Here is a 20,952-nt window from a genome sequence, read left to right on the forward strand (position 1 = left end):
CCTCGCCTGCACAGGGCGGTTTTCTGGGTCCCTTCTCCCCCTGGCTGAGCCCAGGGAGCTGCAGCCCTCGCTGAGCCCAGCCAGGGCCGCCCGGCCACTTGGTCACCAAGTGGCTCATTCGCAAGGTGCACAGGAAAGTCTTACGGGGAGGCCAGTCCACCTGCCGCCCTTCTCGCCAGCACGCTCCCCGCCTCAAGGTGCAGGGGGGGTTGCCCCCAGTCTGGCAGGAAAGCCAACTCTTTAGGCCTTTAGAGACGTGCCCGCCCCGCAGAGGTGGACCCGCACCCGAGGCTGCACACCCCCTCCCCAAGTGTGCGGGGCTGTCCCCCTCCAGCCCCCAAGTGCCCGGGCTCTTAGGTCCAGATGAAATTCCTGCCATCATCAGCTCGGCGGCGCGGAGGGCAGGCAGAGGTGGGGACCTGGTGGGGGGCGAGCAGCCCCCAGCATCCCCCCAGGGGCCATGGGCCGGGGCCAGAGTCGACCTCGGAGCGCCTCTAAGGGAGGACTATTTCAGGGGGGTGGGGTGCTGCGCCTCGGCTCGGCGCCCCTGGGAGAAAAGCGCCCTGAGACTGAGTCAGGGGTCTCGGTTTACGTCTGGGCTCTTGGGCGCATCATCTCAACGCCTAGCAGGAGGGGGGCAACCAGAGCTCCAGAAGCCGCCCAAACGCCGGTGGGCAGGCGATCAGGGAGGGGCGGCGGGCGGAGGACACCCGGCGGCCCCTTTAAGCGGGGGTGGCGCGGGCAGGGCGCGGGCGGGGGGCGGTGCGGGCCGCTGCCGCCGCGGCCGCCGGGGCGGAGCCAGCGCCGAGCCGGTCCCGGAGGCTCGAGACCCCGCCCCGCGCGGGCGATGCCGAGCGGCCCGGCGGGCGGCGGGCGGCGGGGCGCGCAGAGGAGCGGGCCGCGGCGCGGAGGCGGCCGGAGCGCGGCCCCGCCATGGGCTTCTTGCACCAGCTGCAGTTGCTGCTCTGGAAGAACGTGACGCTGAAGCGCCGGAGCCCGGTGAGCGACCTCCGGCGCCGCGGGCCTGCGGGAGCCGGAGGCTGCGCGCACCGAGGCCGGCGGCGCGCTCCCCGCGCGCACGTGCGGCGGCCCGGCCGGGCGCGCGCGGACCCCAGGCGGACGGGGCGGCGGGTGGTCGCCCCTTCCACGGCTGCCTCCGCCCCTGCCCGCGCTCTGGCCTTCGGAGAGGGGACTCGGCCGTACCCGGCCCGCCGCCCGCGTCCGCTGACATTCGTGGAGCTCGGCTGAGTCACGGGGCGGGCGCCCTCCGCAACGGGCTCTACCGGGCCAGCCTCAGGGTTGGAAGGTGGCCCCGGGCCCCTGGGGGTGCGGGAGGCCCTGCTTCCCCGGGCAGAGGACCGGCTGGGAGTCTGGGTCCAGCTCAGAGGCCCTGCTGTCTCTGGGCCCAGCCCTGGCACCCCTGCAGGGACCCTGTCCCTCCTCCGGGCGCAGCCCTCTGTCCTTGGACAGGCACCTCTCCTCGCGCACATCCACCGGCCCTCCCTTGCTCACGGGCTCACACCGCGTCCTTGCTGTGCCTGCCTCGGCCAGCCCGGGCCCTGCTGCACCCTTTTGTTCTTTGAGGCCATCTTCCTTGAAGTGGTCCACTCTCCGCTCCCCCCTCCCGGCCTCCCCCGGGGACTGGGTCCTGCAACCACCACGCTCCCCAGCTCTCTGCCCTGTGCTCGGGGGTGCAGGGCACAGCAGCTGTCAGGGGCTGAAGCTCTGGTTAGGAGCGGGGCTGGGGTGGTAGGGGTGTCATCACGCTGACCGCCACTGCTCTGGCCTTGGGAAGGGCAGGGGCATCTGCTGGCCTGCCCAGCTGGCACCAGCCACATCACAGCAAGGCCTGGGCAGCTCGGGTTCTTGACAGGACACTGGGGATTTTCCAGGATGGGGCTCAGGGCGGGTTGGGGTCTGGAGATGGAACCTGAGGTGGAGGCATCCTCCTGCCCCTCTGGAGTTTGGGGGCTCCTGTCCCACCTGGCCCTGGGGCCCCTTGAGCTGACCAGCTCCTGCCTGGGACCCTCCTTGAGAGGGGTTTCAAAGTGCACAGCGGGAAACCCAGACCTGCAGATGGGCAGGGTAGCCATCATCACCCTGGCCTGGCAGGATTCCCCTGGGCACCTGGCCCTGGCAGGGAGCCAGGCTTGTGTTCGCTCCGTGCCCGCGGCACCCGGGGCGGCGCTGGGCTCGTGGATCAGACCTTCAGCCTCTGGTGCTGCCCCCTCCGCCGCAGGTTTTGGGTCACAGGGGCCAGCGGCGGGGGGGGAGGCCCTGGGGAGGGATTGAGGCTGGACGTGGGCATACGTCAGTGTCAGCCCCCGAGTTCCTGGCAGGGAGGATGGGAGCTGGGAGCAGAGGCTCTAGTGAGGGCCCCAGCATCTCCTGGGGACCCCAAGGCTCAGGGAAGTGGGCACCTGGCAAGCAGGGGGGAGGTGCCCACTGACCTACACCCAGGAGTAGCCCCCGCATGTCAGGTTGGCCCTCCCCAGAGCCTTCCTTGCCCCGCCCCATGGCGCCCCCACGGATGGCTAGGCTTGTGGAGGTCCTTGGCCTGTGGCCATAGCGCAGCAGGAATTCTTCCTCCAAGGTGGCTGAGGCCTTGCTGGGCTCACGCCGTGGGCTGGGGCAGGCTAGACGTCGGGCACACTCCTCCACTTCTCCGCGAGGGTCTTGGGCTTCACGGTTGGATCCTGGGCTTGGTTCACAGAGGGTCTGCCCTGCTCGCTGTGTGCCTCACTGAGGGGGCGTGTGTACCCTGGGGGAGGCCTGGTCTGGGGGGCAGGAGCCAGGGATCTCTGTGCCCGGCTTGCTCCATCTGTTGATGTGGACATCGGTCTGGATACCGGTCTGTCCTGGGGCTTCTGGCTGCTCCTGGTGGGGGCACCAGGTCCCTGGGGTCGGGGGCAGCGCCTCCGTCCTCAGTCCTCACCTGTTCTCTTCTGGACGCAGCGGGAGGGGCCTGGAGGGGACCCACGGGGCACTGGCCCGTCTCCAGGGACAGGGGTCTGACCACCTTGCAGGCCGCTGGGTGGGGCACCCAGGTGGGGCTGAACCTGCCCTGCCTGCCGTAACCAGATGCCCCTCTGGCCACCCGCCCGCCAAGCAGGCCTCCCTCCTCCCAGCAGCTCCTGTGCGGCCGTTGCTATAGCAATGAGGAGGCAGCAGGCCTGTTGCTGCAGTTACTGGTGGAGGTGCCCGGTGGCTGGGCGGGGGTGGGTGGGGCCGGCTCAGCGGCCGTGACCCCAGGCGCGCTCTGTGTGCACACGGCAGGCGCCTGTCCCGCCTGTCCCGGTGCACGATGCCTCCTGGGCTGGCCCCGGGCTGGCTGCTGGCTCAGGGCGGGGGTGGAGGCTGGCCCGGGCTGGGGCGGGCGTGGGGCACAGACACACAGCAGGGTGTTCCGCACCACAGAGCCCTATTGTCAACCCAGTAAACAGCAGCATCTGGCCCTGCCCGGGGGCACCAGGGCCTGGGCCCGGGCCAGAGAGAGCGCCGCTGGGTCAGCGCTCTGAAGTCAGTTTGGGGTGGGGGGTGAGGCTGAAGGAACCTTGGTGCCTCTGCAGAAGCTCAGTAGGAGTAGGGTCAGGACGTGCCCTCGGGTGGGGAAGGGGCTCTGCAAAGAGCAGCCAGCCCAAGGTCCTCCTCCCCCTCCCCTGCGCCTTCCCTGAGCCAGGAGGGTGCAGGCGGGAACAGAGGGACGTCTGCGCCCCAGGCACTTCTTTCCCAGGGTCCCAGCAGGGCTCACCTGGGTGCTCAGCCTGCAGCCCAGTCGCCCTGGGAACCCTGATCAGAGGCCCCAGGCAGGCCGGGCTGCGCCCACCTGAGCCACCTGGGGGGCAGGGAGGCCAGGGCAGGAGGCACCTGTGTCTCAGGGACGGGGGGCTGTCAGACCCCTGACCAGGTCTTCCCGGAGGCTCAGGGCCCAGGGCTACAGCCAGGCCCTCCCTCCACCCAGGCCTCACCTTCCTAGGCCTTTTTGAGGCAGGGAGGTTGATGGCGCTCCAGCTGCAGGGAGGAGGGCTGACCCCGGGGGAGGGTGGGAGTCGCAGGCCAGTCCAGACATTCCTGGATCCTCTGAGATCTTGCCCAGGCGGCCCTGCAGGTGGGCGAGGAGCTGGGCGACGCGTGGGTCAGTGTGGACCACAAGCTGCCTGACTTGTCCCTGCCGGCCTTCAGAGAGGCACATCTGGACTGGGTGTGGAGACCCGGTTCACTTGAGCCAGAGAACACTGACCCTCTCGCTCCTCAAAGAGGTTCTGTAAGGAAGGGGCTGTGATCTCTGTGGCCTTGGGGGGCCTGGGTGGACCTGTGGCCCCTGGGGGGCATGCAGGGTCCAGCGGGGCGGGGCTGGGCCTGGGAGGGGTGGGTGTCTGTGAGGGAGAGGAGGGTTTGGGTGAGTCCTGTCCAGCCCTGGGCAGGTGGCCTCACTCTGCCCGCCCTTTCCAGTGGGTCTTGGCCTTCGAGATTTTCATCCCGCTCGTCCTGTTTTTCATCCTGCTGGGGCTTCGGCAGAAGAAGCCCACCATCTCTGTGAAGGAAGGTGAGGGGCTTCTGGGGGCCCGGCCGGGAGGGGCGAGCAGGTGGCCCTCAAGGCGTTTCGCACACCCATCCGTGTGCACACGGCTCCTCCCGGCACAGCGGTGCCTGTCCCCCGGCGCGGTCCCACGCCCTGCGCCTGGCTGGGCTGGGGTGACCGCGGCGCTGGGTCTCACTGTCTCCTCTGTTCTGTTCTGCCCCCCCTCCCCGCCCCGCATGGTCTCTGTCCTCCTCCCGGGCCTGCATGCAGTCTGTAAGTGCGCGGCCGCCTCCCGGCTGGCCCCGGGCAGCCTTGGGAGCCCTGCGGGGCCTCCTGGTGAAGCTTGCGCCCTCCCCTACCCCTCGCTTGCACTAACGGCGTCTCCTGGCACTAACGGCGTCTCCTGGCCAGCTGGGTCCTGCAGGGCCCCTGCCTGCTGTCGGGAACTGCTGGCTCAGGGTGGGGTGGGGGTGGGGGTGGGGCGGTGGGAGGTCGAGGCTGGAGCCCCCTGGACCTCAGTGGCTCCCCGGTCAGGCTCCCCCGTGTCACTCAGGGTGGGGTTGCCTGGCCCCGCCGTGCAGGGCTGCAGCACCTGGCCGCTGTCCATGCAGACCTAGTGGGCTCCTGCATTCACTCTACTAACCAGCTGGCCAGAGAGGTCAGAGGTCACTGCCCAGTAAGGGGACCGTGCGCTCCTGAGCCCTGGGGGCAGTGCCGCCTCGCGTTTTTGGGGAAGCAGTCAGAGCGCTGGCCTTGGCTGGCGGAGGGAAGGGGGATGCTCTGGCAGTTGTGGGGAAGGGATGATGAAATGCCCTTTGACCTCTGACCTGCCGGGGTCATCTGCACTAGAAAACTCAGCCGTCTGTTTCCTGTCTGCTGCCTGCAGCTGCTTTCCCTTCTTGACTTTCTCTAAATCTCTCTTCTCGGCCTCTGTCTCTTCCCACCCCCCGACCGCGCCCCTCCCCGGCCCTGGGCCCTCTCGCCTGCCCCCCAGCCTTCTACACGGCGGCGCCCCTCACCTCCGCCGGCATCCTGCCCGTCATGCAGTCCCTGTGCCCTGACGGCCAGCGGGACGAGTTTGGCTTCCTTCAGTACGCCAACTCCACGTGAGTGCCCCGCCCCGGCTGCCCCGCCCCGGGCCTGGCGGCCTGTGGGTGACGGCCAGTGGTGCTGCAGGGTCACACAGCTGCTGGAGCGCCTCAACCGCGTGGTGGAGGAGGGCAACCTGTTTGACCCGGTGAGGCCCAGCCTGGGCTCGGAGCTGGAGGCCCTGCGCCAGCACCTGGAGGCCCTCAGCGCCAGCCCGGACCCCTGGGACGGCCACGCGGCCCAACCGGCAGGTGCGCCCGGGGGCGGGGCGGTGCCCGAGCCCTGGGTCAGCGGTCAGCGGGGTTTGAAGCCAGGCACTTCCTGCCGCGGGCCCCACGCCCACACCCCTGCCTCACGTTCACCAGGCGCCCGTGCTTGGGGCCTGGCCCACTGCCCGTCACTGTGGCCCAGCTGGGAGCTCAGCTCTGAGGCCCTTTGGGGCACCCTGGCCCCAGGCGGGGCCGGCCTTCAGCCCCGTCCTTCTGCCTGTCCAGTGGCCTCCTTCTCTCTGGACTCGGTGGCCAGGGACCCGCGGGAGCTGTGGCGCTTCTTGACGCAGAACCTGTCGCTGCCCGACAGCGCGGCCCGGGCTCTGCTGGCCGCCCAGGTGGACCTGTCCGAGGTGAGGGCCGGGAGCCTCAGTGGGGCGCCTGTGTCTGCTCCTGGGAGCCCCCCCTCCCTGGCCCTCCCCTGGTTCCCGTGGGAGTGCAGGGCTCCTGTATCTGCTCCTGGGGGAGCCCCCACCTTGGCCCCTTGCCGGCTCCCTTGGGGGTGCAGGGCTGGAGCCCCAGCTGAGCCATGACCCCCTTGCGCTCAGGTCTATCGCCTGCTTTTTGGCCCTTCGCCTGGCCTGGACAGGGGGTCAGGGCCCCCCAGGAATCAGCATCCCCTGTTCCGGATGGAGGTGAGGGGCACACGCTGCCTGCTTGGGTGGGTGAGGAGAGAGCTCCCCTTGAGGGTGAGGGGGTCCCCAGGAGTTGGTGCTTGTCGCAGGGAGCCAGGAGGCAGGGTGGGAAATGCATCTCTATGCCTCCCCCCGCCCCCACCTGCTGTTGCAGGACCTGGGTGGTCTTGGAGCCGGCCCGCTGGGTGGGGCAGGGTAAGGCCCTGGGCCGTCTGGGCCAGGCCTTTGGTATCCTCTTGGCTGGGGCTCCTTTTCAGCCATTCCCCTGCACCCTGCCCCCAGGAGCTGCTGCTGGCCCCTGCCCTCCTGGAGCAGCTTACGTGCATGCCAGGCTCCAGGGAGCTGGGCCGGGTCCTCACTGTGCCCCGGGGTCAGCAGACAGCGCTGCAGGGCTACCGGGATGCGATCTGCAGAGGGCAGGCTGCAGCGCGTGCCCACCGCTTCTCGGGGCTGGCTGCTGAGCTCCGGAACCAACTGGATGCGGCCAAGATCGCCCAGCAGGTGAGGCCTGCCCGCCAGCCGGCCCGCAGATCTCCCACCGGGGCAGGGAGACATGACATGGCTCTTCGGCGTGGTCGGGAGTGCCTGGGCCGGGGCTATGCCTGGCTGTCCTCGGGTCCCCTGCCCTGGGCCTGCAGTCCAGCCTGTCTCCCCGTCCCTGGTCGGTGCTCCCTGACCCCCAGTCTGCTCCCCTGCTCGCCTCCTGTGTCTCCTCACCATTCCATGCTGACCTCAGCCACCCCCCTGCAGAGCAGCCCCCAGACCCTGTGCCCTCCCCTGGGCCTGCGTCTGCCCACTCGCCCCGTTTCCCCTCAGCTGGGCCTGGACACCCCCAATGCCTCTGCCGCCCCGCAGCAGCCACCACCCCCACCGCGGCTGCAGGCGCTCCTGGAGGACTTGCTGGACGCCCAGAAGGTCCTGCGGGACGTGGACATCCTCTCGGCCCTCGCCCTGCTGCTGCCTCAGGGCGCCTGCGCAGGCCGGGCTCCTGGGCCCGCAGCCAGTGGCCCTGGCGGAGGGGCCAACAGCACTGGGGCCGGGGCGGGCCCTGGCTCCAACAGCACGGCCGGGGAGGGGGCCCCGTCTGCTGCAGCCCTGGCCCCCTCGGACGCGCTGCAGGGCCAGTGCTCCGCCTTCGTGCAGCTCTGGGCCGGCCTGCAGCCCATCCTGTGTGGCAACAACCGGTAGGTGGGTGGCAGGGGGCGGGGGTGAGGAAGATGGGGGGCACTGGGCCTGCCCCCAGGCCTGGCTCTGATGCCCCCTCCCTGGTCCCGGTCCACGGTCCCCTACTCCATGCCAATCATTTGACACCTGCACCCACTCGGAAGCCCCACGCCCACCCCTCCCTGTCAATGCCCCGTCCCACCTTGAGTCTCACCTGCTTGCCCCAGCACCATCGAGCCCGAGGCGCTGCGAAGGGGCAACATGAGCTCCCTGGGCTTCACGAGCAAGGAGCAGCGGAACCTGGGCCTCCTCGTGCACCTCATGACCAGCAACCCCAAGATCCTGTACGCGCCCGCGGGCTCCGAGGCAGACCGTGTCATCCTCAAGGTGTGTGCCTCTGGCTGCCCGTGTCCTCTGGGGCAGGAACTGAGGGAGCTGGGCAGAGGGCTCTGCAGGCTGGGGACGCTGGTTGGGGGGGCAGCGGTTGGTAGAATTGGCACGAGAGGGGTGCAGCCCTGGCTCTTGAGAACTCCGGGGCTTGGGTGTCTGGGTAAGGGGACCTGTGAGCAAGTTCTAGGTGCAGGGGCACTTTGAAGGCTGCCTTGAGGATGCCCTGGATGGCTGGTGTGGTGCAGAGTCCTGGCTGGCTGAGCATGGCCAGGGCTGGGGAGCACTGGTGAGGATGGAGGAGGGGCCACAGGCAGAAACCGTCCAGAGCATTGTCCACTGGGTGGGATCTGGGCAGGGCAGCTGCGTGGTTTGGGACCAGCACGGTGTCGGGGGCCCTCCCAGGTGGCAGTCTGGAAGAAGTAGAAACCAGGGCTGGAGATGGCACAGGGAGGGGAGGGGCTGTGGGGGGCGTCCCTAGGGTGAGCACGGGGGAAGATGAGGGCCGCTCGAGAGATACGTGGAGGGGTCCCACAAAGGGGCGGGGAAAGACACCACTGGTGGCAGGGGGTGGGGAGGCTGTGCTTCCTGGGAGCCGGGCAGAGGGAGTTTCAGGGGAGGCACTGAGCAGAGGCCTCGGAGGGGAGGGCTTGGCGATTCCAGGGGCCATCTGGCCAGACCTAGATTGGTGGTTGGCGGGTGCTGGCCAGTGGGTGGCCTCCAGCCACAGAGGGAGGTCAGGAGTGAGAACCCCCCTTGCTGGCCGGGGTCCTTCCATGCGCCCCATGCTCTGCCCTCAACCTCTGCAGGCCAATGAGACCTTCGCCCTTGTAGGCAACGTGACTCACTACGCCCAGGTGTGGCTCAACATCTCGGCCGAGATCCGCAGCTACCTGGAGCAGGGAAGGCTGCAGCAACACCTGCGCTGGCTGCAGCAGGTGCTGGGGGACTGGGCTGGGGTGGGTGTGGCAGGGACCCACCTTGGCCAGCCCAGGCCACCCTCTGAACCGGTCTCCCCCTCCCCCAGTATGTGGCCGAGCTGCGGCTGCACCCGGAGGCACTGAGCCTGTCCCCCGAGGAGCTGCCGCCTGCCCTGCGCCAGGACAACTTCTCACTGCCCAACGGCTCCGTCCTCCTGCAGCAGCTGGACACCATCGACAATGCGGCCTGCGGCTGGATCCAGTTCATGTCCAAGGTGGGTGGGTGGGCCCCGCGGGGCCCTGTGGGTGCCCAGGTCGCCTCTCATGACGCTCTGCCCCTAGGTGAGTGTGGACATCTTCAAGGGTTTTCCAGATGAGGAGAGCATTGTCAACTACACCCTTAACCAGGCCTACCAGGACAATGTCACCGTGTTCGCCAGTGAGCCAGCCCCCTGGGCAGGTCCCCGGCCCGGGTCCTCTGCCTCTCCCCTGCCCTAGACCTTCCGGTCCCATACCCCGTTATGGTCCACCGGCCCCGCCCTCCCTCTCCCCTCCTCGGCCCCGCCCACCCTCTCCCCTCCTCGGCCCCGCCCACCCTCTCCCCTCCTCGGCCCCGCCCACCCTCTCCCCTCCTCGGCCCCGCCCACCCTCTCCCCTCCTCGGCCCCGCCCACCCTCTCCCCTCCTCGGCCCCGCCCACCCTCTCCCCTCCTCGGCCCCGCCCACCCTCTCCCCTCCTCGGCCCCGCCCTCCCTCTCCCCTCCTCGGCCCCGCCCACCCTCTCCCCTCCTCGGCCCCGCCCACCCTCTCCCCTCCTCGGCCCCGCCCACCCTCTCCCCTCCTTGGCCCCGCCCTTCATCTCCCCTTCCTCCGCCCGCCCCTCCTCCTGTCCCAGGTGTGATCTTCCAGACCCGCAAAGATGGTTCCTTGCCGCCCCACGTGCACTACAAGATCCGCCAGAATTCAAGCTTCACGGAGAAAACCAACGAGATCCGCCGGGCCTACTGGCGGCCAGGGCCCAACACCGGCGGCCGCTTCTACTTTCTGTATGGTTTCGTCTGGATCCAGGGTGAGGGCCGACCCTGCGGCCGCGGGGGGCCGCTGGGGGCGGGGCGCGGCCTCCGCTGACCACCATCCTCTTGCTCCTCCCACCCACAGACATGATGGAGCGCGCCATCATCGACACCTTCGTGGGCCACGACGTGGTGGAGCCGGGCAACTACGTGCAGATGTTCCCCTACCCCTGCTACACGCGGGACGAGTGAGTGCAGATCGAGCGCTGGGCGAGCGCCGGGCGCCGGGTCCGCCCGCCTCCGCCTCACGCCCCTCCCTCCCCCCAGCTTTCTGTTTGTCATCGAGCACATGATGCCGCTCTGCATGGTGATTTCCTGGGTCTACTCTGTGGCCATGACCATCCAGCACATTGTGGCCGAGAAGGAGCACCGGCTGAAGGAGGTGGGGGACTTGGAGTGGGGGAGATGGAGGAGGATAGAGGAGGGGAGAAGAGGGGAGGGATGGAGGTGGGGGGGATGGAGACAGGTGAGAGGTGAGGAGGAGTGCAGGTGGGGGGCACCTGTGGGCAGCCCTCCCTCCCCAGGCCTAGTTCCCTGCTGCCCTCCCACAGGTGATGAAGACCATGGGCCTGAACAACGCGGTGCACTGGGTGGCCTGGTTCATCACGGGCTTCGTGCAGCTCTCCATCTCGGTGACGGCGCTGACCGCCATCCTCAAGTATGGCCAGGTCCTCGTGCACAGCCACGTGCTCATCATCTGGCTCTTCCTGGCTGTCTACGCCGTGGCCACCATCATGTTCTGGTGAGTGCTGTGTGGCAGCAGCGGGCTGGAGGGTGGGCTTGCTTCGAGTAAGGATCTGGGACTCAGGTGTGGTTGCCGGCCCGTGGCCCTGCCTGCCCCCAGCTTCCTGGTGTCCGTGCTGTACTCCAAGGCCAAGCTGGCCTCAGCCTGCGGCGGCATCATTTACTTCCTGAGCTACGTGCCCTACATGTACGTGGCTATCCGTGAGGAGGTGGCCCACGACAAGATCACCGCCTTCGAGAAGTGCATTGCGGTGAGGGTCATGGGCGTGGCCCGGGCTTGGGGGTGTCTGGCCTCCTTTCCTGCACTGACACTGCTGTCTCCTCAGTCACTGATGTCCACGACAGCCTTTGGCCTGGGTTCCAAGTACTTCGCTCTGTACGAGGTGGCAGGCGTGGGCATCCAGTGGCACACGTTCAGTCAGTCTCCCGTGGAAGGGGATGACTTCAACCTGCTCTTGGCTGTCACCATGCTGATGGTAGATGCGGTCGTCTATGGGGTGCTCACGTGGTACATCGAGGCTGTGCACCCAGGTACCGAGCCCTCTGGAGGGGAGGGGAACAGGAGAAGGGGGCTGTCTCTAGGGGGACGCATCGCCCAGTGGAGACAGTGACCCCAGGCCCTGGGTCAGCCTCCCCTCTCCCCATAGGCATGTATGGGCTGCCCCGGCCCTGGTACTTCCCACTGCAAAAGTCCTACTGGCTGGGCAGCGGGCGGACGGAGGCATGGGAGTGGAACTGGCCATGGGCTCGTGGCCCCCGCCTCAGCGTCATGGAGGAGGATCAAGCCTGTGCCATGGAGAGCCGGCGCTTGGGTGAGTGGACACCAGGGTGGGGACTGGGGGCAGTTGCTGACTTTGGGGGGCTGGGGACAGCCTTGGTGCTGACTCTCGGCCCCGGTGCAGAGGAGACACGGGGCATGGAAGAGGAACCCACCCACCTGCCGCTGGTGGTCTGCGTGGACAAGCTCACCAAGGTCTATAAGAACGACAAGAAGCTGGCTTTGAACAAGCTGAGCCTCAACCTCTATGAGAACCAGGTTGTGTCCTTCCTGGGCCACAACGGGGCTGGCAAGACCACCACCATGTGCGTGCCGGGGGGTGGGTGGCAGGGAGGGCTGCCTGCAGGAGGGGGGGCCGTGACCCTGCCTGTCCACCCAGGTCTATCCTCACCGGCCTGTTCCCACCCACGTCGGGCTCTGCCACCATCTACGGGCACGACATCCGCACCGAGATGGACGAGATCCGCAAGAACCTGGGCATGTGTCCCCAGCACAACGTGCTCTTCGACCGGCTCACGGTGGAGGAGCACCTCTGGTTCTACTCGAGGCTCAAGAGCATGGCCCAGGAGGAGATCTGCAAGGAGATGGACAAGTGGGTGGGGCTTGGGCGGGATGTGAGGCTGTGAGCAGCAGCACCCGCCGCCTCCCGCGGCTCATCTCCCTTCCGCCCTCAGGATGATCGAGGACCTGGAGCTCTCCAACAAACGGCACTCACTGGTGCAGACACTGTCCGGCGGCATGAAGCGCAAGCTCTCGGTGGCCATCGCCTTCGTGGGCGGCTCCCGGGCCATCATCCTGGATGAGCCCACGGCCGGCGTGGACCCCTACGCACGCCGTGCCATCTGGGACCTGATCCTGAAGTACAAGCCAGGTGAGCGGGCGCCGGGGGTGGGGAGAGCAGCCCCCTGCCTGGCCCCACCTGCCCGCCCCTCTGATCACCATCTCCATGCCCCCCAGGCCGCACCATCCTCCTGTCCACCCACCACATGGACGAGGCTGACCTGCTCGGGGACCGCATTGCCATCATCTCCCACGGGAAGCTCAAGTGCTGCGGCTCACCGCTCTTTCTCAAGGGTGCCTACGGGGACGGCTACCGCCTCACGCTGGTCAAGCGGCCTGCCGAGCCCGGGGGCCCCCAAGGTCTGTGTGGGAGCCACCTGCCCCAGGCTCCTCCTCAAGACCAGTAAGGTCGAGGGGCTGGGCTCTCACCGTTGCCCAGTGGGCCCAGGGTGCTGGTTGAGCCTGGCCCACCCTCTCCCCAGCCCCTGAGTGAAGCCCTCCCTACCCTCCCAGAGCCAGGGCTGACAGCCAGCCCCCCGGGTCCGACCCAGCTGAGCAGCTGCTCCGAGTCCCAGGTTTCCCAGTTCATCCGCAAACATGTGGCCTCCTGCCTGCTGGTCTCGGACACCAGCACTGAGCTCTCCTACATCCTGCCCAGCGAGGCCGCCAAGAAGGGGGCCTTTGAGCGCCTTTTTCAGGTGTGTGAGTCCGGACTGGGCTGATGGAGGAGGTCAGGGCAAAGATCGGGGGAGGGGCGGCGCGGGGGGGGGGGGGGTTGCGGCGGAGGAGGTGTGTTCAGCAGAAAAGGCGGGCCTGGGCTTGGGGGCGGGGCCAACGGGGGTGGGACTGGTGGAGGAGGCAGGACTGGGCTTGGGGGCGGGGCCAGCGGAGGGGCGTGACTGGGTGGGGCCAGCGGAGGGGCGGGGCTGGTGGAGGATTCAGGATTGGCTCGGGAGTGGGACGGGGGCGGGACAGGGGTGGGACCAGCGGAGGGGCGGGGCGGGGGCAGGGCCAGTAGAAGAGGCGGAGCTGCCCAAGCGGTGAGCACAACCTGCCCCGTGGCCACCCCCTCTGAGGTGGGCCTCACGCAGCTCTTTCACAGCACCTGGAGCACAGTCTGGATGCCCTGCACCTGAGCAGCTTTGGGCTGATGGACACCACACTGGAGGAAGTGTTCCTTAAGGTGTCGGAGGAGGACCAGTCGCTGGAGAACAGTGAGGCAGGTGAGACTCCAGAGCTGCTGATCAGTTCTGCCCCCATCCCCTGGCTCTGCCAGCTCTGAGTGTGAGCCTGGGGCTGTCACTCTTTCCCTGTCTCTGGGGGCCAAGGGTTTTAGGTGGGAACAGGGAGCCAGGGTCCCCCAGGGTCAGGCTGGGGCTGGGGCCTGGGGTGGGTGGGTGAGTGTGGAGGCTAGAGTTCCCCACAGGTCTGCAGGTGAAGGCCGCTCTGAGCCCCCGCGTGTCTCCCCTGGCCCTTCTGCAGATGTGAAAGAGTCCAGGAAAGATGTGCTGCCGGGGCCCACGGACCCGGTGTCGGGGGAGGGTCCTGCCAGCAACCTGGCGCGGTGCGCGGAGCTGGCCCAGTCACAGGCATCGCTGCAGTCTGCGTCCTCAGTGGGCTCTGCCCGTGGTGACGAGGGGGCCGGCTACACCGATGTCTACGGCGACTACCGCCCACTCTGCGACAACTTGCAGGACCCTGACAATGTCAGCTTGCAAGGTGGGGGCTGTTGGGTATGGCTGGGAGGGTCCCTGGAGGGTGGAGCGGGCCTGTGCTCAGCTCCTGCCTCCTGTGCAGAGGCGGAGGCGGAGACCCTCACGCGGGTTGGCCAGGGTAGCCGCAAGCTGGAGGGCTGGTGGCTGAAGGTGCGCCAGTTCCACGGGCTCCTGGTGAAGCGCTTCCACTGCGCCCGGCGCAACTCCAAGGCCCTGTCCTCTCAGATCCTGCTCCCCGCCTTCTTCGTCTGCGTGGCTATGACCGTGGCGCTCTCCGTTCCAGAGATCGGTACGGCTGCCTGGCCAGGTGCCCGGACATCCACTGGCTCGGGAACCACATGGGGGCCATAGGCGCGGCAGCTGAGGCTTGTGGGCACACTCAGGGGTTCCGTTGGGGTGCAGACCCCAAGCGTGGGCCCCCTGTGGGTACTAGGAAGAGGGGACCTGGGCCAGTGAGGTGCTGGCAGGCTGTAAGAACTTGCTCAGGCTTCCCCATGTATCCCACCAGGCGACCTGCCCCCGCTGGTCCTGTCCCCCTCCCAGTACCACAACTACACGCAGCCCCGTGGCAACTTCATTCCCTACGCCAACGAGGAGCGCCGGGAATACCGGTGAGCCACCAGCGGTGCCGCCTTGGGGGGCGGGGGCTAGTGCGGAGGCTGGGGGGGCTGGCCCGACCCCCACCTGGACTCACTCTGTGCTTTCCCAGCTTGCGACTGTCCCCCGACGCTGGCCCCCAGCAGCTGGTGGGCACCTTCCGGCTGCCGTCGGGTGTGGGTGCCACCTGTGTGCTCAAATCTCCGGCCAACGGCTCGCTGGGGCCCACGCTGAACCTGAGCAGCGGTGAGTCGCGCCTGCTGGCCGCGCGGTTCTTCGACAGCATGTGTCTGGAGTCCTTCACGCAGGGGCTGCCGCTGTCCAACTTCGTGCCGCCCCCACCCTCACCCGCCCCACCTGACTCCCCCGTGACCCTGGACGAGGACCTGCCGCCCACCTCCGGCCCAGGTACTGGCTGGTGGGGCGCCTGGGGCTCGGGGAAGCGGGGGCTGGGCTGACTGCGGGTGCTGTGTCTGCAGAGAACTGGACATCAGCGCCCTCCCTTCCACACCTGGTGCGGGAGCCCGTCCGCTGTACCTGCTCTGGGCAGGGGACCGGCTTCTCGTGCCCCGGTGGTGTGGGCGGGCACCCGCCCCAGATGCGGGTGGTCACGGGCGACATCCTGACTGACATCACCGGCCACAACGTCTCCGAGTACCTGCTCTTCACCTCCGATCACTTCCGGCTCCACCGGTGAGTGGAGGGGAGGGACGCGCCGGCCATGGATGGGAAGCGGACCCCCATTGCCCACCTGGCCTCACAGGTGGTCGGCTTGCCACCCAGGTACGGGGCCATCACCTTTGGCAACGTCCAGAAGTCCATCCCAGCCTCGTTTGGGGCCCAGGCCCCAGCTATGGTGCGGAGGATTGCAGTACGCCGGGCCGCCCAGGTGAGCCCCGCTGGGCCCCGGGCCTGCCGTGTCCCGCCCTCACCCAAGGTCTGCAGGCACGACAGGCTCTCGGGGGTCTCTGTGTGCCCCCTGCAGGTGTTCTACAACAACAAGGGCTACCATAGCATGCCCACCTACCTCAACAGCCTCAACAATGCCATCCTGCGTGCCAACCTGCCCAAGAGCAAGGGCAACCCTGCGGCCTACGGTGGGTGAGCGGGGTGGGGCGGGCGGGGTGGGGCGTCCTGGTGTGCAGGGGAGCAGGTCCTGAGGCTGCCCCTGTGCCGCAGGCATCACCGTCACCAACCACCCGATGAACAAGACGAGCGCCAGCCTCTCTCTGGATTACCTGTAGGTGCAGGCGGGGGCGGGGTGGGGGCGGGGCGCCGCCTCGGGACTTCGTGCTGGGCGGGGCTGAGGGCCTCCTCGCCCCCAGGCTGCAGGGCACCGACGTGGTCATCGCCATCTTCATCATCGTGGCCATGTCCTTCGTGCCGGCCAGCTTCGTGGTCTTTCTGGTGGCCGAGAAGTCCACCAAGGCCAAGCACCTGCAGTTTGTCAGCGGCTGCAACCCCGTCATCTACTGGCTGGCCAACTACGTGTGGGACATGGTGTGCCCCCAGACCCCCAGCCGTCCCATTCCCCCACCCTTTGCTGGGCCCCCTGTCCTGCCCTCGGGACCCTCGCCCCTGCCCCCAGGCCTCTCCGCCTCTGGCCCCTCACCTGCCACCCCTGCTCTGGTAGCTCAACTACCTGGTCCCAGCCACCTGCTGTGTCCTCATCCTGTTTGTGTTTGACCTGCCGGCCTACACGTCCCCCACCAACTTCCCAGCCGTGCTCTCCCTGTTCCTGCTCTATGGGTAAGGGGGCGATGGTGGGGGCTGGGGGGGTCGGGGCGCAGGGTGGGTGGATGGCCCAGTGACGCCGCCTGGCTGCTGCTTGCAGGTGGTCCATCACCCCCATCATGTACCCGGCCTCCTTCTGGTTCGAGGTCCCCAGCTCGGCCTACGTGTTTCTCATCGTCATCAACCTCTTCATCGGCATCACCGCCACTGTGGCCACCTTCCTGCTGCAGCTCTTTGAGCATGACAAGGTGGGCCAGGGTGCCGGGGTGGGGCTGGCAGGGCTGAGGCTGTGCCCTGACACCCCCCTGTGACCCTCCAGGACCTGAAGGTTGTCAACAGTTACCTAAAGAGCTGTTTCCTCATCTTCCCCAACTACAACCTGGGCCACGGGCTCATGGAGATGGCGTACAATGAGTATATCAACGAGTACTACGCCAAGATCGGTGAGGCCGTGGGGCTGACGGCGCGGGCCCTGGGTAGGGGGCTGAGGCGAGTTCCAGGCCTGGGCGCGAGCGGACGCGAGCGGGCGCTCCCGAGGCCCCGGCCCTGAGCCAGCTGCCCTGCAGGCCAGGTTGACAAGATGAAGTCTCCCTTCGAGTGGGACATTGTCACCAGGGGCCTGGTGGCCATGACCGTCGAAGGCTTCGTGGGCTTCCTCCTGACCATCATGTGTCAGTACAACTTCCTGCGGCAGCCGCAGTGAGTGCCATGGGCCTGCGGGTGGGGCGGGGCTGGGCGCTGCCCTCCGGCGTGGACACAGCGCAGGCACCGGGCAGCGTCAGCCACGCGCTGCCCCCGCCCCCCAGGCGCATGCCCGTGTCGACGAAGCCCGTGGAGGACGACGTGGACGTGGCCAGCGAGCGGCAGCGGGTGCTGAGGGGAGACGCCGACAACGACATGGTCAAAATCGAGAACCTGACCAAGGTGGGCCCTGGGCGGCTGGGGGCAGGGCCCAGGTGGGAGCTCGCGGGGCCTGCTGAGCGGCCGCCCCCTCACCTCCGCCAGGTGTACAAGTCGCGGAAGATCGGCCGCATCCTGGCCGTGGACCGCCTGTGCCTGGGTGTGCGTCCTGGCGAGTGCTTTGGCCTCCTGGGCGTCAACGGCGCGGGCAAGACCAGCACCTTCAAGATGCTGACGGGCGACGAGAGCACGACGGGGGGCGAGGCCTTTGTCAACGGGCACAGGTGCGGCGGGTGGGTGCCGGGGCGGGTGGGCCGGCGGCAGCCCAGTGCTGATGGCACTGTGTCTCCAGCGTGCTCAAGGAACTGCTCCAGGTGCAGCAGAGCCTGGGCTACTGCCCGCAGTTCGACGCCCTGTTCGACGAGCTCACGGCCCGGGAGCACCTGCAGCTGTACACGAGGCTCCGGGGCATCCCCTGGAAGGACGAGGCGCGGGTGAGGGTCGCCCGGCGGGGGAGGGGGCGGCGTGGGGAGTTGGAGGGGGGCCCCTGACGTCCCCGTCACTCCCAGGTGGTGAAGTGGGCCCTGGAGAAGCTGGAGCTGACCAAGTATGCCGACAAGCCCGCCGGCACCTACAGCGGAGGGAACAAGCGGAAGCTGTCGACAGCCATCGCCCTCATCGGGTACCCGGCCTTCATCTTCCTGGTGAGCCCAGGGGTGGCACTGGGGGGAGGATGGGGGATGGGGAGGATAGGGGGTCAAGTACCTCGACTTTTATCTTCCTGGTGACCCCAGGGGTGGATGAGGGTCAGTACCCTATCTTTGTGTTCTTGGTGAGCCGGGTGGGAAGCAGCTGGTGGGGCCAGCTGGGGTGGACGGGGTACAGCGGCTGAGCCTGGCACCATCCCCAGGACGAGCCTACCACAGGCATGGACCCCAAGGCCCGCCGCTTCCTCTGGAACCTCATCCTGGACCTCATCAAGACGGGGCGCTCGGTGGTGCTGACTTCACACAGGTCCGCCCACGCCCCGCCCCGCCCCGCCCCGCCCCGCCGCCCCCACAGGCCCCCCGACTCCGTGCTAGCCTGTGGCTCTCGCCCGCAGCATGGAGGAGTGTGAGGCGCTGTGCACGCGGCTGGCTATCATGGTGAACGGGCGCCTGCGCTGTCTGGGCAGCATCCAGCATCTGAAGAACCGGTGAGCTCCGGGGTTGGGGGGCCCCACGGGGGTGGCCAGGGTCACGGGGGCAGGGGGTCCACGGGGACGGGGCCCCGCGCTGGAGCCGCAGGCCGAGACGAGGCCCCTCTGCTGGCTGGGGTGTGGCCACAAGCCGGTCCCGCAGGTTCGGGGACGGCTACATGATCACGGTGAGGACGAAGAGCAGCCAGAGCGTGAAGGATGTGCTGCGGTTCTTCAACAGGAGCTTCCCGGAGGCCGTCCTCAAGGTGGGTGGGGCGGGGAGGCACCGCCCGGAGGCCGTCCTCAAGGTGGGCGGGGCCTGGGGCGGGGGCTGGGCGCCGCCCGAGCGGCCTCTGACCTCTGCGACCCCAGGAGCGGCACCACACGAAGGTCCAGTACCAGCTCAAGTCCGAGCGCATCTCGCTGGCGCAGGTGTTCAGCAAGATGGAGCAGGTGGTGGGCGTGCTAGGCGTCGAGGACTACTCGGTCAGCCAGACCACCCTGGACAACGTGAGCGCCCGGGCTGGGGCTGCCCTCCCCTCTGGGCCGGCTCCCCCGCCCACCCCCTGCCGCCTCCCCCCAGGTGTTCGTGAACTTCGCCAAGAAGCAGAGCGACAACCTGGAGCCGCAGGAGACGGAGCCCCCCTCGGGCCTGCAGTCCCCGCTGGGCCGCCTGCTCAGCCTGTTCCGGCCGCGGCCTCCCCCCACTGAGCTGCGGGCGCTGGTGGCCGACGAGCCAGAGGACCTGGACACGGAGGACGAGGGCCTCATCAGCTTCGAGGAGGAGCGGGTGAGCCGGGGGCTGGGGTCAGGGCCGCGGGCTGGCGGGGGGAGCCGGGCGGGGGCGGGGCCTCGGACCCTCGCTGTTCTGAGCTGGGGGGCAGAGGGACCCATCTGATACTCGGGAGTGGAGTGGACCTGGGAGGCCTGGGCGCAGTCAGGGGAGACAGACCACGCGGACCTCCTAGCACCTTGGAAACGAGGGCGTTTTGGAGCCAGGCAGAGCCGAGGTGGGCGGAGCAGAGCCTGGGAACAGCAGGGACAGACCACCGGGGAGCCCCCCACGGAGAGGGAGCTCAGGGCGGACAGGCGGGAGGGCCGGCCTGGGGCAGGGGCGAGCTCACGCACGCAAGCCAGCCTGTCGCTGTCCACCAGGCCCAGCTCTCCTTCAACACGGACACGCTCTGCTGACCGCTGGAGTTGGGTCGAGGTTACGTGGTGGGAACAGAAGTCAGGCGGTGGCCGAGGTCCCACGTGTGCCCCCCTCCCCGCGCCCACCTGCCAGGCCCTGGTCCAGGACCAAGGGCTTCAGCCCCCTCCAGCCCCACACCGCCCTCCCCTCGTTGTGCCAAAGGCTGGCCCGGCCCCGGGCTGCGTACACCCTCACCCTGCTCTGCCTTAAAGCCTTGGGGTCTGGCCGGCCCCTGGCCTCTGCCCTTGCCCAGCTCTGCCCACCACTCCCAGGGCCAGGGTGCCCCGGGCTGCCAGGACCGCCGGACCTCTCCTGGCAGGACCTGGCCTCCCCATGGGCTGATCTCTTACACCCAGTTTGGATGGTGGCTGCTGCCAGCTTCGGGCTGAGGGGAGGGGTGGGTTCGGCCCCACCCAAGGCGCCTATTTATTTTGCTTTAGGATAAGGCTCCCTCACCCTGGCTTCCCCCAGGGAGGCTGTTGTCACAGCCCGGGGAGTGGGCTGCCAGGGGCAGCGGGCCGGGTAGCAGGAATAGAGAAGCCGGCCAGGCGAGGGGCCTGACCTCCTCCCCACCCCTCCTGCTGCCATTGCCCTCCCCCCAGCTTGGCCCCCTGCCCTCCCACCTGGGAGCCAGGCCTGTACATAGCGCACAGATGTTTGTTTTAAATAAATAAAAAGGTCCATGCAAGCCTGTGTGTGTGGGGTGGGGTGTGGGGTGAAGGGGACCCACTGGATGCCAGGATACAGCGCCTGCCCACAGGCGGGGGGAGGGAGACGAGGTCAACCTGGAGGAGGGGCTGGGCTCCTCCCCCCTCACTGTCCCTTCTAAACAGAGCTGTTAAGGTGCTGCTGGAAAGGGCCCTCAGGCAGGGGCTCAAGAGAGAAGAGTTTCCACCAGAGAGGAGGCCCCGCAGGAGCCCTGAAGGGGAAGGGTGGGCAGCTCCACGGGCCCCTCCGGCGGCTGCTCTGCGGATGTGGCAGGGGTGCTGGGGAGGGTTAGACAATCCAAGTGCCCCGGGGAGGTTGTGGTCCTGTTAAAGTTGGTAAACATGGGTTTGTCCTCACTTTTTTAAAAACACGGTGGGAATTTCAGAGGACATAAGCTGTGTTTCTAGTGTCAGAGGTCATTCTGCAGGATGCACGCATAGGCTCCGAGTCACAAGTACGAACGCATGGTACTTTCAGTTTGCTGGGTTTCTCTCTCGCACTTGGCCTGGTTTGCTAGGGCCGCCCTAACAGAGTATCACGACCAGGCAGCTTAGATACCAGACACCTAC

At 68.2% G+C, this 20,952-nt stretch overlaps 1 protein-coding gene across 3 annotated transcripts; it reads left to right on the forward strand.

Annotated features, from left to right (window-relative positions):
- The first annotated feature begins 839 nt into the window (after window positions 1-839).
- Window positions 840-20,363, forward strand: ABCA2 (ATP binding cassette subfamily A member 2). Of its 3 annotated transcripts, none has more exons than XM_081593398.1 (49): window positions 855-999; window positions 4,453-4,546; window positions 4,793-4,858; window positions 5,517-5,628; window positions 5,699-5,862; window positions 6,106-6,233; window positions 6,429-6,515; window positions 6,798-7,016; window positions 7,332-7,699; window positions 7,907-8,066; window positions 8,876-9,004; window positions 9,094-9,261; window positions 9,329-9,425; window positions 9,881-10,054; window positions 10,144-10,246; window positions 10,326-10,440; window positions 10,610-10,800; window positions 10,903-11,053; window positions 11,129-11,333; window positions 11,450-11,614; window positions 11,705-11,885; window positions 11,960-12,172; window positions 12,255-12,451; window positions 12,538-12,720; window positions 12,874-13,058; window positions 13,463-13,583; window positions 13,843-14,079; window positions 14,158-14,364; window positions 14,584-14,686; window positions 14,785-15,080; window positions 15,152-15,365; window positions 15,456-15,561; window positions 15,658-15,769; window positions 15,852-15,912; window positions 15,998-16,172; window positions 16,306-16,421; window positions 16,507-16,654; window positions 16,726-16,849; window positions 16,973-17,105; window positions 17,213-17,330; window positions 17,412-17,590; window positions 17,659-17,800; window positions 17,876-18,010; window positions 18,217-18,320; window positions 18,409-18,501; window positions 18,647-18,749; window positions 18,856-18,993; window positions 19,067-19,273; window positions 19,639-20,363. In XM_081593398.1, the coding sequence occupies exons 1-49, from the start codon at window positions 934-936 to the stop codon at window positions 19,672-19,674; spliced, it is 7,329 nt and encodes a 2,442-aa protein (XP_081449524.1). In that variant the 5' UTR covers window positions 855-933; the 3' UTR covers window positions 19,675-20,363. The 3 variants fall into 3 exon arrangements, with proteins under 3 accessions (XP_081449525.1, XP_081449524.1, XP_081449526.1); XM_081593400.1 differs by having other exon boundaries at window positions 4,793-4,795; XM_081593399.1 differs by lacking the exon at window positions 4,793-4,858 and having other exon boundaries at window positions 840-999.
- Window positions 20,364-20,952: the final 589 nt, after the last annotated feature.

The sequence above is a fragment of the Giraffa tippelskirchi genome, chromosome 4 (genome assembly GCF_054371585.1).
Source record: "Giraffa tippelskirchi isolate mGirTip1 chromosome 4, T2T-mGirTip1v1.2.pri, whole genome shotgun sequence".
NCBI classification, from domain to species: domain Eukaryota; kingdom Metazoa; phylum Chordata; class Mammalia; order Artiodactyla; family Giraffidae; genus Giraffa; species Giraffa tippelskirchi.